Consider the following 17,163-nt stretch of genomic DNA (forward strand, 5'->3'; position numbering starts at 1 on the left):
TTGGCGATCGATCTCAACCTGATCAGGGCCGACCTCGGCAAGACCAATGGCGGAGTGAAATCACTAGACATCAAAACTGCCAGTCTCACGACTGATGTCTCGGACCTGCAGACGGAGGTCCGGAACCTGAGGTCTGTCAACAATCTTTTTTCGAGGCGGCTGGAAGACTTAGAGGGACGTGCCAGGCGGCAGAACGTCCGAATTATTGGGGTTCCGGAGGGTGTAGAGGACTCGGCCACCGATCTTTGTCGAGGAACTGATAAAGACTCATCTGGCCCCTGCGGGCCTCAGCCATTTCTTTTCGGTTGAGCGGGCCCACAGAATCCCAGGTGGACCGCCCAAGTCGGGCGCCACGCCACGACCCATCATAGCCCACCTGTTCAATTTCAGAGATCGGGATGTGATCCTACAGGCCTCGAGACGACATGGGCCCCTCAAGTTCCTGAATGCGGATGTCAACTTTTACCCAGACTTTACTAGGGCGGTTCAAAGACGGCGTCAAAGTTTTGCGGGAGTGAAACGGCGTCTCGGAGACTTGGGGATGAAGTACTCAATGATGTTCCCCGCTAGACTGCGTATTGAACACGATGGTCGTGCTGTATTTTTCGACATGCCTGAAGCTGTGAGCGACTGGCTTGACACCTTGCCGCCCAGACACGAGGAACGGGAGGAACACTCGGAGGGTGCCTAGGGAGGCCCTGATCGTCAGGTGTAGAACTCATTTCACTAACTTTGTCGGTCGGTGTTCCTGTTGACTATGACCTACAAGCCATACTGTTGCACTTTATTGTGAATATCCTTCTTAACATGGAGGGTGGCGGGGGGGGCTACGTGATCTCCTTTCTCCTCTAGGCTCTTCTTGTAGTTTAGTTCATGGGGCGACAGGCACACTGCTGGTTGGGGGGGCTATTTAGTCTGCTGCAGGGGTGCAGGGTGGGGGTGGTGCGAGGGTTAGTTTTGTTTGCTTTCTTTGTTTCTTCTTTCTTTCTCTAAGGCAATGCAACAAATGCTCTAATTCTTTCACTGTATCTATGAGGCCTACTGGGGTCGGCGGAGGCCCGAGGTTTGACGATGGGGAGTAGGAAATTAAAAGTTCTGTGTTGGAATGTTAACGGCTTGGGTGATCGCATCAAGAGAGGGGTGATTTTGCAATTGTTTAAGAGAAGTATGCCTGATGTTATTCTGTTACAGGAGACGCACTTGGTGGGAAATACGTGTTGAGCGCTTAACAGGAAGGGTTTCAAAATGGTGGCACATTCAGGGTTCTCCTCAGGGTCCCGGGGGGCAGGGATTATGATGCGCACGTCTCTCCCAGTTGAGATTAACTCCAGTGTTGTGGATGAGAGGGGGCGGTACGCTGCCGTCACGGGAAGATGGGAGGGGCGGTCCCTGACTCTGGTTTATGTTCCCCGGGGCTACAAAACAACACTTTTCAGGACCTTGGAGGCGCCATTTTGAGCCTATCCGAGGGGTTGCTTATTGCGGGTGGTGATTTCAACTCAGTCTGCTCGGGGACCTTGGACAGACATCCGCCCAGAGATCTCCGTAGTTCACAATCCTGGTTGCCCGATTTCCTTGACACCATGGGACTGATTGACTGCTGGAGACTTATGCATCCCACCCAGAGTCAATACTCGTTTCACTCCGGGGCGCACGGTAGGCTCTCTAGAATAGATTATGTCCTGGCCTTGGCGGCCCAGGCGGCGGCGATTTCCGAGGCCCGCATGCTGGCAAGGGGCATCTCGGACCATTCCCCGGTCTGGGTGTCTTTCGACTTCGACATTGTGGTTGCCGAGCGGCCTGTAGTAGTTGACCCGTGGTATTTTCGAAACCCGAAGATGCGCGGACTCCTGTCCAGAGCTATTGAGCTCTATTTTTCTGAGAATACTGGGTCGGTCGCATCAGCCGCCACTTTATGGGAGGCGTTCAAGACGGTTCTGCGAGGTGAGGCTCTCACCCTCATAGCGGACGTCCGCAGACACAGAGATGCCGACATGTTGCGCATCGAAGCAGAGATTATGGAGCTGGACTCCCAATTGGAAGCGGGCCCGACGCCTGAGTTGCTTCACACCCTCTCGCTTAAACAAACAGAATATCGCGATATTGTCTCTGATGCTGCTAAAGTCATGGGTAGGGAACAACAGGGTAGAATTTATGATGTCGGAGACAAGGCGGGCAAGCTCCTTGCTTGGCTTGACAAGAAGGAGAGCTGGTTGCGTGGTCCCGGAGGTGTTGGGGGACGACGGCCTGCTTGTCACTGATCCGAGGGCAATAGTTGAGTCCTTCTCGGACTACTTTCAGGGCATTTACACTTTGGTCTCGGACCGATCTGAGACCGACTCCTGTGCACTTTTGGTGGACATAGATCTTTCATGCCTGTCGGAGGCGGACCGTGACGACTTGGATAGGGACATCACTGCGGACGAGATAGCCCTTGCCATTCGTTCCCTCAGACCTGGTAAGGCGCCCGGCCCCAATGGTATTCCAGTGGAATTGTACAAAATCAAGCCTGATGTCGTTTCTCCACCCCTACGGAACATGTTCCTGGAGGCGCGAGAGACGGGCATGCTTCCCCGCGACCTGAGGCTGGCCACCATTGTGGTTATCCATTAGGAAGGGAAGCCAAGAGATTTGTGCCGGTCGTATCGTCCCATCTCTCTGTTGAATGCAGAGCCTAAGATTCTTGCCAAATTGCTGGCCAATCGTTTGATTGGCGCAATCGGCGACTTAGTGCACCCGGACCAGTCGGGCTTTATTCCACATCGCAACACTGCCCTTAACCTTCGGAGACTCCACGGAGCCCTGGCTAGGGCCCACACACTCAGGGAGCCAGCTGTTCTGGCGTCATTGGATGCCACAATGGCGTTTGACTCCCTCGAATGGAACTACCTGTGGGCAGTGTTGGCGAAGCTCGGCTTCGGTCCGGAATTCGTAGGGTGGGTTAAACTTCTGTATGCCAGCCCGCTGGCTAACGTGACGGTCAATGGTCGAGTTTCCGCGTCCTTTGCTCTTCAGAGGGGCACTAGGCAGGGCTGTCCTCTGTCGCCCCTTCTGTTCGCACTGTCACTCGAACCGTTGGCAGCCTGGATACGGCACCACCCCGACATACATGGCATTCGCTGGTCCCCTGGATTCGAGGACCGAGTATCATTATATGCAGATGACATCCTTCTGTATCTTACCTCCCCTTGTAAATCTCTCATTGTAGCATGTGACGTGCTTCGACTCTTTGGCCAGCACTCTGGCCTGGTCATTAATTGGCCGAAGTCTCATTTATACGTTCTGAGAGGGGGGACACCTCGTCTTCCGAGGGACTGTGGCATACAGGTGGCGAGACAGGGATTTAAATACCTGGGGATTTATATCTCAACTGACCCCAAGGCACGCTACGAGAACAATTTGCTTCCCCCTCTTATTTGTCTCCGACGTGATGTAGAGGGGTGGCGTAAACTTCCTCTCTCCCTGCTTGGGCGCGCAGCGTTATTTAAGATGATGTCCCTGCCCAGGTTCCTGTATGCCCTGCAAAATACTCAAGATCCGGTCCCGGCCAGATACTTTGGGGAAATCGAGAGCTTGCAACGTGCCCTGCTCTGGGATGGCTGGCCACGCATTCCTATCACGAAGCTCACGCTCCCATGGTATGATGGGGGCATAGCATTGCCAGACGTGCGGAGATACTACTGGGCCTCTCAGTTGGCGGCCATTAATCACGGTCTTTACGGCCCGGCGGATAGCCCAGGTTTCGCCATGGATCGGTGGCTCCTGGATGGCGGGAAATACCATAGGGCGCTGTATACGTGATCTCTTGATAGGCGGATGTCTGGGCCAACGAAAACCGCTGTGCACATCTGGAGAACGATCACAAAGGCACAGGGGTGGAAAGACAAGCTTACAATGGCTACTCCACTTTACGACTCCGAGATTTTGGGTAAATTGTGGCACACTAAGGGGTTTGGTAAGTGGGACATGATCGGGATCTCTAGGGTGGAGGACATGATGTTGGGAGGGGAGGTGAAGTCTTTTGCCCTGCTACAGACGGAGTTCCAGCTGGGTGGAACGTAATATTTTCGGTACGCTCAGCTGCGACACGCACTCCTGTCCACCATGCCGGAGGGCGGGGCAATTCCCGAAAGTTCTCCCCTGGAAGACCGGGTACTGGACGGCCATATGCCGGACAGCGCTATTTCCCTGACGTATAAAAAATTGATTAATATTCGCACGGACCTTCTCGTGGGGGTGAGAGATCAATGGGTACGGGACGGGATAGAGATCGACGAGGATTGGCAATGTGCGGTGTCATCCCCCAAGGAGGTCGCTATCCCCGCCCGGCTTCGATTGGTGCAATTGAAGATCCTGCACAGAGTCTACGTCACTGGCCCCAGAATAATACACATGGGACATTCGGTTGACGGCCTCTGTCGGCGTGGTTGTGGCGCTCTCGCCACCTTCATGCACATCATTTGGGAGTGCAGTGTGATAGCTTCCTACTGGAGGCGGGTGCACGAGCGTCCTACTGGAGGCGGGTGCACATGATCATGAGTGAGGTGACCGGGGTAGAAGTAAACGCGGAGGCCCGGAGATGCCTTTTAAATATCTGGGGTCCGACAGACTATAACACTGCACAGACCCAGTGGGTTACCCTTGGAAATATGGTCGCAAAGCGGGACATTGCACAAATGTGGGGAGCGACAACAGCCCCGAAGGTGGTACAGTGGAAGGCCAACATGGATTGGTGTATGTTCCGAGAAAAGACTGTGTATGTAGCCAGGGGCAAACCCAAACAAGCATTTGCAATGCAATAGGTCTCGCATTAGGAAAGTTTGAGCTATTGGTATTGTAAATGACAAATTTTGTATTTATGTGTTGGTTTTGAAAGTCGCGAAATTAATAACTTTGTCATTTACAATGCCAATACTTTTAACTTTTGCAAATGTGACACCTATAGCATTTGTAATGCAATATGTGTTGTATTTACGTGACTTAGATGTATTGATATTACAAATAACAATGGCTTTTAATGTTTTAAAAAAATTAATACTTAAATAAAAGTAGAGGGAGGGCGATAGATAGAGGGAGGGCGATAGATAGAGGGAGGGCGATAGATAGAGGGAGGGCGATAGATAGAGGGAGGGCGATAGATAGAGGGAGGGCGATAGATAGAGGGAGGGCGATAGATAGATAGAGGGAGGGCGATAGATAGATAGAGGGAGGGCGATAGATAGATAGAGGGAGGGCGATAGATAGAGGGAGGGCGATAGATAGAGGGAGGGCGATAGATAGATAGAGGGAGGGCGATAGATAGATAGAGGGAGGACGATAGATAGATAGATAGAGGGAGGGCGAGGTAAATTGGGTAAATGCGGACCCAGGGGCTATTTTAAGATGTTCTTGTATGCATATGAGCCGTTTGAATGTGGTGCAGCATAGGTAGTATATTATATGATCATTGTTGGTAGCCATGGGATAAGCATGTGGCCAGCCAAAGGGTATTGCTGTCAGATTTCCTTTACCCTAATAATAATGAAGTGCGATGGCCTTTAAGCAAAATAAGAGGTGAAATAACTAGATATTAGTACTGTCCCCACTAATGTCTGAAAGTACTAATGCATGCATGACATGGCAAACAAAACCTATTCTGTGGTATGAAAACATTAATCTTTCTTGTTTTTTCCAAAAAGCATATTTAATGCACCTTTACTATGCCGCTCTGGACACGGAGGCTGAGATTTAGAGTGGCTTGGGGCACTAGAAGAAGCACCAATGAGCCACGGTTTAAGTGAGGGAATTCTAGTTTCTGAAAAGCAGAAGAAATCCACTGGTGTATTCTTGTGAGGCAGGCCTGCAAAGAGGCAATTAATAACAGATGGGTGTAATTCACACAAATAGTGAACTACAACACAGTGAGAGGTGACAGTGAGGTGAAAGCTCACAGAGATGTCATGCACAGGGTTAAATAGCACTGATGATGGGGTGGTACCGTTAAGAATCCTGCAAGTACGGGGCTGGGGGGAGGGTCGTAGTTTCAGTGAATAATAAATTGAGATCTTTCCAAAGGGAAGGCTAGCAGTAAAAACGCCACTATAGAGAAAAGGAGTGTTGTTAAAGCTCTAGGAATCTTTCAGGGCCTTAAGTATAGTTTATTTTATAGTTAATAACCTAATGCGGGTTTGCATGTTGTGCAAACATTATGTGACTGCGTTTTGCTTCCTCAAACCCAACCGTGATTTTTACTTAGGGTAATGTCGGAAGAGCAGCGAGGGAGGATAATATGGCATTAGCAAAATGGAGGGAGCCTTGCCTTCCATCAAAGTATATAAGGAAAATGAAAAGCAAAAAATTACACTCGACTCCTGTCAAACGTTGCATGGTGAGTTTGCTGTCCTTTTAAATCTGATTTCGCCACCCCTAACATGGCTGCTTCAAAGGGATGGGAGCCGAGCAGGGACGCGGTCTGAATGGAGGCAAATGGCGGTGAGACAGCCATCCTGGGAAAGAGACTGGCTATCCTAGGAACCTGGACAGTGGGCAGAAAAGAGGGACAATATAGGTACCTGCGAGTCATCATCTTGAAAATAAATAAAACACATCTACGCCTACGGAGCAGTGGATGAATCATTAAAGCGCGCTCCTTCAAACGTAGTTAATATGTCCCGGGCGGAAGTCAGGCAGGCCGGGGGCGGGACGTGGAGACACACCGGAAGCCCGGGCGGGCTCCCGTGAGGTGAGAGCCTCGCACGCACAGAAGGATGAGACCGCCGCCGCCTGCAACGAGCCCTCGCCTGGAGACGAGTACCGGTGAGTGGGGGCCTTTGCTGAGCTGCGAGGGTGGGGGGCATGTGTGTGTGAGTGGGGCGGCGGGGGGCTCTGTATGTGTGTGAGCGTGCGTGTGTGTATGTGTCTTGGAGTCTGTGTGTATGGGTGTGTGTATGCGTGTGTGATGACTGCGGGGGGGGTGGGGGGGGAGAGTGTGTGTGAGCGAGCGAGTGTCTGTCTGTGTGTATGCGCATGCATGTGTGTATGTGTGGGGATGTGCACGGTGAATGTGGACGGAGCCGACGTGCGCGTGCACGAGGTCAAATCCACAGGCTAAAGCGCGTGGCACCCTCTTGTCCTCCTAATCCCCCTGAAGTCGATGACTATAGTTCTCGAACTGGACTGGAGCATCCTACGGATGCTAGTCCAGCTCGACCTAAAAATGGCAGAAGGTGTGGGGGGCTTGGAACGAGTATAGGGGTGACATCTGCATACCACCGGAATCCGCCCCACTGGAAGGACACCTGACCCCATAGCCTATAACTCCAACTGACGATTTTGTATCACTACTATCCTGTGTTTCCTTCCCCCCCGTGGTTTTATGTGTCCATATTGTTCTGAACCTAACTGTTATCATTGTGCCTAGCCGACTCCCTGATTAGGCCCCACTACATAATGGTTTGCCTTCTTTCTTAGCGCTAGTTTTGGCGCCTCTTTCTGTACTTGTTCCTTCTTTATAAAATATAAAAAAGGGAAAATCATAACCTTCACACGTTCTGGTACCTTGCTCCTTGCACTTTGATTTATTGCTTTTTGAGTTGCTGCCTAGCCTCCGGGATGTAAGGCTGAATAGCTGTGTGCACTATTTGAAAATAAAGGTTTTAAAAATGTTTTTTTTTTTTTAAAAAGAATCTAGCCCTCATACAAGGGTATACATTACCCTGACTTGTCTTAGTTCACTATAGCATTGTCATGAGGGTGTGGATGGGAATGTTTCTCAGTTCATATTTAAAAACCCTCACTCAAATGTATTACTAAAGCTTGATGTGGTAACACTCATTTACAGGCAATATATTTTCTTTTTAAGTGGCCACCACTGTCCAACTAATATGCAGTTCTTCTAATAAACCTACGTAGTGTATAAACAATGTATGGGAATTGGATTGCAGCAAAAATATTTGATTTGCACATCACCAAGCAAAAAGTTATGATTGGTTTCGATCCTTTAAAGATCTTTCTTTCTATCACACAGAATTTCAAAAAACGTGCTAGCAACTAATTAAATACGTTTTGAAATGTGTACAGTTGATTTAAAAGCTATTTAAATGTGTTAGAAAGAAAACTGCAATCTAGTAGCCTTTCATTTCATACTGTTATCGCACTGTTGTCAGACAGTTCACTTTACAAAATCCTCTAACTTTTCAGTCTGAGAAAGAGAAATAAACCCCAACCGGCAGGATAACAAAAGCAGCAAATTGTAAGGAGACATACATTTTATCTGTCTTTGAACGCAAAGTAAATGTGACAAGATAATCTTAATACTCCTTCATTCTCTGGGTAAACAGAACACCCGTATTTTGTCAACTCATCTGAATAGGCCAATAGACCATATAAATAGCTCACCCTGATAAAATCTGACTTCATATCGAGCGGGCGAGTAGTTTTCTTAAGGCCTGCTATGTTGGGGCCATTGAGTCTTTTGAAATGATCTTTTTAAGAACGGGATATCTGTGAGTGCATCCCTAACTTGTATGAGAACGTAGTCCGTTTATCACCTCATAGTTGACTTATCCCTGGAGGTGGGTAGCCGGACAATCCAGTTATGACAAACGTGTCATTTAAATGGAACATGTCTGATGGAAGTATTAACTAGAATCAAATGCACTGCCACTTGATATGATCTACTTTGTAGTAACTAGTTACAAATGAAATGTGTACAGACTGTGAACTTTTTCCCCTTGATAGAAGCTATGTTTAATAAGAAGTTAATTCCCGTCAAATGCATATCACTGCAATGTCTGCTAACTCAGTGAACCCTGTTTATGGTGTGCCATAAGAAATGTCACTCCTAGTAGATGTTGGTGAGATGACGAGTGAGATCCATGTCTTCTGCGGCGGTCTGTGTGCATCCAGCAGTCATGGGTTCATTCCCTGGCAGACACAACTCAGACTGATCCTTTCAAGGTCAGTCAGTTGTGTATATTTGCCATAGAAAGCAGTGTACTATGTTACAATGTGAAGCATTCTGCCTGACCTGCTCTAAAACTTGCATGATACTTCACAGACCACATTTGTTTATCTTCCTCGCCAGGTGTGAGCGTTAAACTCATTTAGTGAAGGCTCAGCTGTGCTAACGAGTTTGAAGTTCTAATTCAAGGCTTGAGGTATAAGATTGCGGTTAAAGAACTTGATTCTAAAGCCCTACAGAGAGAGGAATTGGAAGGCTTGATGTAGTAGTGTGCTTAAGAATCCTCCCAACCCCCTCTCTAGGCGTTGTTGTTAATTTCTTGGGACAATATGAGCATTTTGTCCTCCTACAGTTCATGGTGAGAAAAAAATCACTATATTGCACTTGGTATGGCCATCATTCGAGAAGAAAACCTTGTCACGTGAAGTTCTGGAAAGGGTTGATTTTATTTATGTCACTTTATTTGTTTGTATCCTTCGGCGTAATGCAGGTACTGTCTTCTAGTTTAGAATGTAATGGTCACACAGACGTTGAGGTACAATTAAGACTGTACAGCACTCAGTTCTGTCTTGCCGATTGTTCTGGTCTAGTCCAGCTACTGCTGTGGAACAGGTGTACCTCCTTGCACAACCTTTACGAGCGAGTGATGCTTGACCTCTGTGGAATTATAACTTGCTTTAAACGGTTCTGTTGTGATGACTTGACTCCTCAAATCTTAGTAGCTGTGTGGGACGGAGGGAGGAGACTGGCCTGATGTTTTACTTCATGCCTCTGCTTCGAAGGGTTCTTTGGCACTGTTGTGCTCAATAGGTTTTGGTTTCTCTCCAAACATTACCATTCTGCTGTGATGTACATTTGCTGCTGGCCCCAAAGAGAAGCAGTGTGTCTCCTCAAATGTTAATTCCTCTGTGTTACTCATTCTAATCATGTGGTTTCAACCCATTGTCTTTCCGTTGTTGCACTGGTAGTCTCTCATTGGATTTGTAACTCTTGGATCCTCTCTTGCCTTGGGATTTGCAAATGTCAAGCTTGGAAGTTATGTACTGGGTTCAGTTGACCTTTCCTTCAGTCTCTACGAGCTAGGAAGGTTGTTCTTCCTTCGCAAGGAATGAATCTGTTGCATGTTTTGTCTAGCCCGCCTGTTTAGAAATGTGGACCCTCTGTGGAGTTCAAAAAAACCAAACAAAGTTGATTGATGGAATTCTTGAATTAATATTGACTACTGGCAATTGCTCACGGCCACATCCCAATCCATCATTTGTAATTTTTCACCCTCCATGCCACCTCAGTTTTGACGCAGCCATATGCAAATCAGCCGTGACCCTGCTTCATTGAGACAGTTCACCCAAATAGACAGGCCCTAGGACAGGTGGGAGGGATATGCCCAGTTGTGGGTCCTTCGCACATTGCCTCACTGAAGCCAAGCTTTACCTGGCAGATGGGTCAATAACGAGGGCTAAACCAGGCCTGGGTTGCTTGTGTTCCAGTTCTGGGCGGAACTGGCCTGGTAGTTTGGCGGGACTATTCCCATTGGAGCAGGGTCGAGACTGATTTGCATGTAGCTGGGTCCAAACTAAGATGGCATGGTGTGCAAAATAATGATGAACTGGGATGCGGCTCTAAGTGACTGAGATTAATTCAAGCACTCCGTCCATCACTTTTTGCATACTTTAGTCCCTCAGTGAAGTTGGCTTTGTTAAGCACAATTGCTCATAATTTGCTTCTGTTGGTGTAGTAGCTTGTTTTGCTTTGGTATCCCAGAAATGGGGTCTCGGGTTTTTGGATTTTCACCTAGCCAGAAGTTTCTTATTTAATAGTTTCTTGCACTAGTCCTGCCTTACTCTCAGTCCGTTTCAGTTTGTTTGAGGAAAACATTCAATTCTCGTGGTTGCCCTTGGATTTATACTATTTTTCTTTCTTGGCTTCACTAGAGCTTCTGCTCCATAGCTTCTGGATCATCTATTTTAGACTCTTCAATGGTTTTGTCCTTGAGGAAAGGAGCAGATAAGCTGATTTGGCCAGGTCTTTGTGTCTCCTTTTTGCCAACAATGCAGTAGTTGTCTGTAGAACATTGGCTCGATTGAATTGGGACTTCTGGATGCTACAGTCTTCCTATCCAGGGCTGTTGAGTGTTTCCTGCTTCTTACATTGCTTTGAGAATTCCTCCATGAGTGCTTCCTGAGTAACCTCATGAGGTAGCCTGTATACAGTTGAGAGACATGGGTGCATATCTCCATATTGGTTTCTTATCCTTTCTGCTCTGAATGGTAGTGTTGCTTAGGGGTATTATCCAAAAATAAGTACTGCGATTATAAAGATAGAGAAGGTGGTAATCCGAAAAATTATGTGGCAGTAAAATGTTTTAACCAGAGTCAAATGAGGAGGAAAAGGGGAAAAAAAGAGTGAGAATTTAAGAGAAATACGCATGTGTATGGTAAGGTTGACACCACTCTCCATAGGTAATCTTGGTAATTTTGATCTTTGTACTCTTAATAAATGTACCCCCTTTCACCACTGAACATATGTATGGGCACAGAATTTTAAGGGTACAGCTGTATTTTTAGTGCCTCCCCAACCTTCTTTGTTTCAAAACAGTTTGCTTACTGAACGCATTTCAAAGTTTTAAACTATTTCTATACTGGGAAAAGGCAGTGACCATTGAAATTAAAATGCACAGTCCTGTTACACTCCACTGAGCCTTTTCAACACTTTGTACATGCTCACAAGTGGTTTCCTCTGATATTCACAAACATTAGAAGGAAAACAATCGAAGGTAGTACAACAATTGGGGAGGAGGGGTACTTTACTTTTCGGTAGGGAGGATTACAGCGACATTCTACATTTTGTGCCAACACACTCTGAACAACCAAAATACACATCTATACTGACAATCTAGTGCCAACATTGAACCTTGTGCGCATACACAGCCACCATTAACTCATACATTTCATTGACTTGTGAGAATAATGGGTGGCATCTTCATAGAAAATATGTGGCACTAAAATGTCAAAGTAACTTTGGTGATCCAGGATGGTCCAGGAGAATCGGTCTTCAAGTGTTGTCTACATTTGTTTGTTGTCCATTGTTCCATTTTATTTTTTGCCATATATTTAAAGGTTTAATCGCTACAATGAGGTAAGGTTTACCATATTAAAAGCACATTTTACTGTGTGTTTTGGCAGTATACTATTAGTTTTCAATTAACCTTATAAAGTGGCTAATAAAGCTTGAATCTATTTTGCCAATGTTTCAAGCCCTCTTTGATACTAGTGTTTTTTCCATGACATGTTAGTAAACGTTTTTCCTTTTTTGTAGGTTGTGAACCTGTTGATGGGCATCTTGCTCACTGTAGAGGTGACACACCCAAATACAGTGCCAACAGTTGATATTCAGTATGAGGTTATGGGCAACTACTATGCGTCTGAGCGAATGGCTGGTAAGTGTTTTGCTGTTTGTAAATGCCAGAAGGATAATAGATATGAAAGTTAGCATAGCACATCAAAACTAGGCTTGCTATTGCTGGTATCTTGGGTTTGTTTATGTTGTCTTTCAAAGTGTATTATACTTTGACAATCACTTAAATAATTTGTTTCATTAAGAAGCATTATGAAATTGTAGGGGTTTGCAGGGCCTATTGTTTCAATGCTGAATGCTTCTAAATTTAAACATCCATGTATTACTTATTCCGAGTTCACGGAGCTCATCTATGCGTAACTCTGCAAAGTGACATAAAAACTTTGCGGAGTTCCGAAAGCGGTGGTGTGCGGCACGGATTGCTGTTCGAGCTGATCTTCCTGCTGCTGTGGTAGAAATTCTACATGAGCTGCAGCTCGTGCTCCCCAACTTAAGGTTGGCGATCTGAGAAGAACTCTTACGCGCTACGCGTAGCAGATATTTCTGCGCGCTGTAATGTAAAAAATTCTTATAGAGCGCACTTACACCCAGCGGTTTCATGGCGCTATAGGCAGTAGGGAGACAGAGAGAAACAAGCGGGAGCAGAAGAAGAGGAAACTAATTGTGTGCCTTACGGAACAGATGTGTTTTCAGGAGAGACCTGAAGCAAGGTTAAGAGGTGGTGAGCCTGAGCTCTAGAGGGAGTGCATTCCAAAAAGAAGGGGCAAGAAACTAGCATTTTAGCCCTTCATGTTTCTTGCGTTTGATAATGGATGTTTTAAGTAGGGCAAGATGGGAAGACCGGAGATTCCGGGAGGGAACATAGTGAAGATGAAGGCCGGACCAACACCAGCCAATGCTTTAAATATGGTGCAGCCCAGTTTAAAATTGCACCGTTCGACCACAGGAAGCCAATGAAGGGTTTTTAGTAGTGGACGAACATGCTGGTGCCTGGGCTGATTGAAGACCAGTCGTGCCGCCTGGTTCTGGACCAGCTGTAATCGGTTCAGCTGGTAGGCGGGGATGCCAGCATAAAGGGAGTTGGCATAATCTAGCCTGGATATTACCAGGGCCAGTAAGGCCAGGGTGAGGGCCTCTGTGGTAAGGAATTAAGATATCTTACAGATTTTGCGTAAGTGAAAGGAGCTAGAAGAGACCACCGCGTTAATCTGGGGTTTCATCGACAGATCTTTATAGATGACTACTCCAAGGCTTTTGGCAGAATCGGCAGGGCAAGGGCCTAAGCGAGTAGGCCAGAAGTTAGGGTTCCACGGATTGGAGGTGCCCCCGATAAGAACCAATTTGGTCTTATCGGGGTTAAGTTTCATGTAGTTTGCCCCCATCCAATCGCTGATGTGACATAGTGGTCTGGAAGTTGTGAATGGATTGATCCGAGGAGTTGATATTGAGGATCAGTTGAATGTCGTCTGCATAACTAAATGCAGTGACATTGCTACCTCTTAGGGAGCGGATAAGGGGGGCAAGATACAAGTTAAAAAGAAGGGGGAAAGAGAAGAGCCCTGCGGGACGCCGCATGTTAGCCCAACCTTGACAGCAGAGAACTGAGAGATGCGGACAGCCTGATGACGGTCACTCACAAACGAGCGAACCCAGTCAAGGGCTAATCCCCGGATGCCTGCCTCCTTGACAATGCCGACCAGAATATCATGGTCAACCGTGTCGAAGGCAGCCGGCAGATCGAGAAGTACCAAAGCCTGGCTGGTGTTACCGTCCGCTCCCCTCCGCAGCTCTTCCATCACTGAGAGAATGACCAACTCAGTTGAATGGGCTGGTCGAAACCCGGCCTGTTTGGGAGTCAAGAAACTGTGAGTGTTCAATAAATGAACTCAGCCAGTGGGTAACATGAGCTTCAAGAACTTTGCTGAGGTAGGGGAGTAGGGAAATAGGCCGGAAGTTGTTCATAAGGGAGGTATCAGCATTGGGTTTCTTGAGGATGGGCACCACAACAGCGGTTTTAAAGGAGCTAGGGACTGAGTCCATTTTGAGTGAGTTGTTGAGGAGAGTCAGAGGGGGAATGAGGCAGGCATTGAAAGCCTCACGCAAAATGTGGGGAGGGGGCAGCAGTCAATGTGGGAGCCAGAGCTCACCTTATTTAGTAAAGTTAGAAACTCGTCCTCCGAAATAGGAGGTATTTTTGTGAGCTGCTGCGAGTTATGGACAACAGGGATGGAAGCAAGAGTGGGTGCGAGAGTTCTTCCACAATAGAAAAAATATCTTTTGCCTTGGAGACTGAGTCTGTAATTTTCTTATAAAAATAAGAAGTTTTAGCTTGCAAGATAGCTAGCTTGTAATCTTTAAGCCAGGTCGTAAATACCAGCTTCTTGTCAGGAGCTGTGCGGAGTGCAGAAAACTCCACAAACAGAGCGGAGTTCACCACCCAGACCGAATTATTCGCATTTAATAGTGCAGCAGACCATACCTCAAGTTATTATTTTTGTACATTTTAAACACATTTCTTGGTAAAGGTGGGGATTATAATTGCATTTTAAAGTTCTGTTAAAAATGAATTGTTCTGTGCATGTTAAATTAAGGAAACCTTTTGGAATGTTGTTTACTGCTGTGATACAGATCTATTACAATGTATATGCTACTTGTGTTGTGGTTTGTAAGGAAGTTAAAAAATACTTTAAATACAGCAAGGTTAAAGAAATGCACTCTTTCTAAAAAAACAAGGTGTTTTTTAAAATGGTTTTGGCATGTGCTCTGTTATTTCTTAAGCTTGGGTTCAGGGTTGCACAGTCATTGGCCTATCTAGACTGCAACTAAAAGCACTCGTAATGTGGATGCATGGAGTGAAAGGCACTTCTCAAAGACTAACTGCTCATCTTTCAGTTGGCTATTTCTGTATATGTTTTTATAAACTGGTACTAATGAGGTGAAAACGTAGCCAACACAGTATTACCTTGAGTAAAAAAAACAGGCATTTGCAATGCAATAGGTCTCGCCTTACTGAAAGTTTCAACTATTCGCGCTGCTATTGATAATGTTAGATGTTATTTTGTTAGAATATATCCCAGCAGTAGCATAAGTAATTAAAGAAAATCCACGAAGCAAAAAAAGGGTGTAGTACCACAGGCTGTTACTAGGTACCTTTGTGGAGTTGTAAAGGGACCTCTATTAGTCATATAAGGGACTGCACCCTTACTTATGCTACTGCTGGAATATTTATGTAACAAAAAAAGCAATCAGGAGCTATTGGCATTGTAAATGGCAATGTCTTTTACCTATGTGTTAGGGTGTGTACGTATGTGGTGTGTATTGGAATTATGTGGGTTGTATAGGATTAGTTAGATTTAAAAGTGAGTGCTGTATTGCAGTTTTGGTTGCGTTTCCACAGCCTTGATCACATCAGGATTGGATTTGTTTGGTGTGTAGTGTATATGTGTGTATATATATATATATGTATATATATATATATATATATATATATATATATATATATATATATATATATATATTCTCCCAACCTGTCAATGGATGACAGGCTACGGCAGGGTGCAGACCTCAGAACGCCACACCAAACAGTCAGAGAGGCTCACAAACGATCCAACTCGAGTGAGTATGCAGGAAAAACGTTTATTTTAGAAATGACGCGTTTCGCTCCACAAGGGAGCTTGTTCACATACCAGGATTGGATTTGTTTGGTGTGTAATATAAAAATGTATTACACACCAAACAAATCCAATCCTGATGTGATCAAGGCTGTGGAAACGCAACCAATAAAGCACTCACAGTTATATATATTTTATATTTTTTATATATATATAGTGTAATTGTGTTGAGTTGCTGTGGAATGGTGTTGTGGAGTGGAATAATGTGGTTTGGTGTTAAAATATGTGGTGTGCATTGGAAATGTGTGGAGTTTAATTGTGTGGTGTGGATAGCGTTATGTTTTTTGTAACGAAAAAGAACAAATAGGAGCTAAACTCCAGATCTGGGTGTTTAAAAGAAAGAATTGGAGGTATTGATGTTGTAAATGTAAATATCGTACTTGTGTTATGGACAGTGGTGGATGTATGTGGTGTGAAGTGGCATTAAGTGCGTTGGATTGGAATTGTTAGTTGTGGCATTGTTGTGTGGTGTGGATTTGTGTTGTGGAATTAAGTGGCATGATGTGCAGATGTATTATGTGAATAGTAATTTGGTGTTTTTGACTATTGGAATTCTGTGGAATAGCATTTTGTGTTGTGTATTGTTATGTAGCGGAGTTTAATTATGGGGTGTGATTTTGATTTTTGTGGTATGATTAATTCTTTGTTCTAAATTCAATATATGTAGTGTGTAGGGGAATTGTGCTGTGGAATGGAATAATGCGGTTTGATAAATTATGTAGTGAGGAACGGATTTGTGTGGAGTAGAATAGTGTGGCATTGAGGGAAAATATGTTGAATGGAATTATGTGAAACATAAAGAATAACTGTGGGTCTAGAAATGTAAAATGACTAAGTGTGTGGAAATGGCTATGTGTAAGCTTAGAATATAAGCAAACTACTGGACAGATACCTTTTTGTGAGTAATTGTCCATCAGTTACTTTTCCTGTACCGCCCAATTCATCATATGGTCTACTTCACAGTAGGTAGTCCGGATCAACCAACTCCAAGATGTTATTGGGGGATGGTTGATATTGGTGAGGTAGTTTATAGCGTGGTAGCTAGATGTTGTATTGTAACTGAAAGCAGTTCAAAAGTGATTAGTGAATGGTGATAAAAAAAGGTGGTGTTTCTAGTAAAATTGGATAGTGAACGCAATATACCTTTATTCTGGAGCCGTGCACTTCAAACAATAAAAACAAATAGAGTGCAAACAA

At 45.5% G+C, this 17,163-nt stretch overlaps 1 protein-coding gene across 1 annotated transcript in view; it reads left to right on the plus strand.

The window, feature by feature from the left end:
• Window positions 1-17,163, plus strand: part of LAPTM4A (lysosomal protein transmembrane 4 alpha) — a 43,886-nt gene that overhangs the window by 12,156 nt on the left and 14,567 nt on the right. The window contains exon 2 of the mRNA XM_086926286.1: window positions 12,257-12,377. Coding sequence (XP_086782412.1) covers window positions 12,257-12,377 — 121 coding nt within the window. The remainder of the gene's footprint in view (window positions 1-12,256; window positions 12,378-17,163) is intronic.

Source organism: Lissotriton vulgaris, chromosome 6, assembly GCF_964263255.1.
Source record: "Lissotriton vulgaris chromosome 6, aLisVul1.2, whole genome shotgun sequence".
NCBI classification, from domain to species: domain Eukaryota; kingdom Metazoa; phylum Chordata; class Amphibia; order Caudata; family Salamandridae; genus Lissotriton; species Lissotriton vulgaris.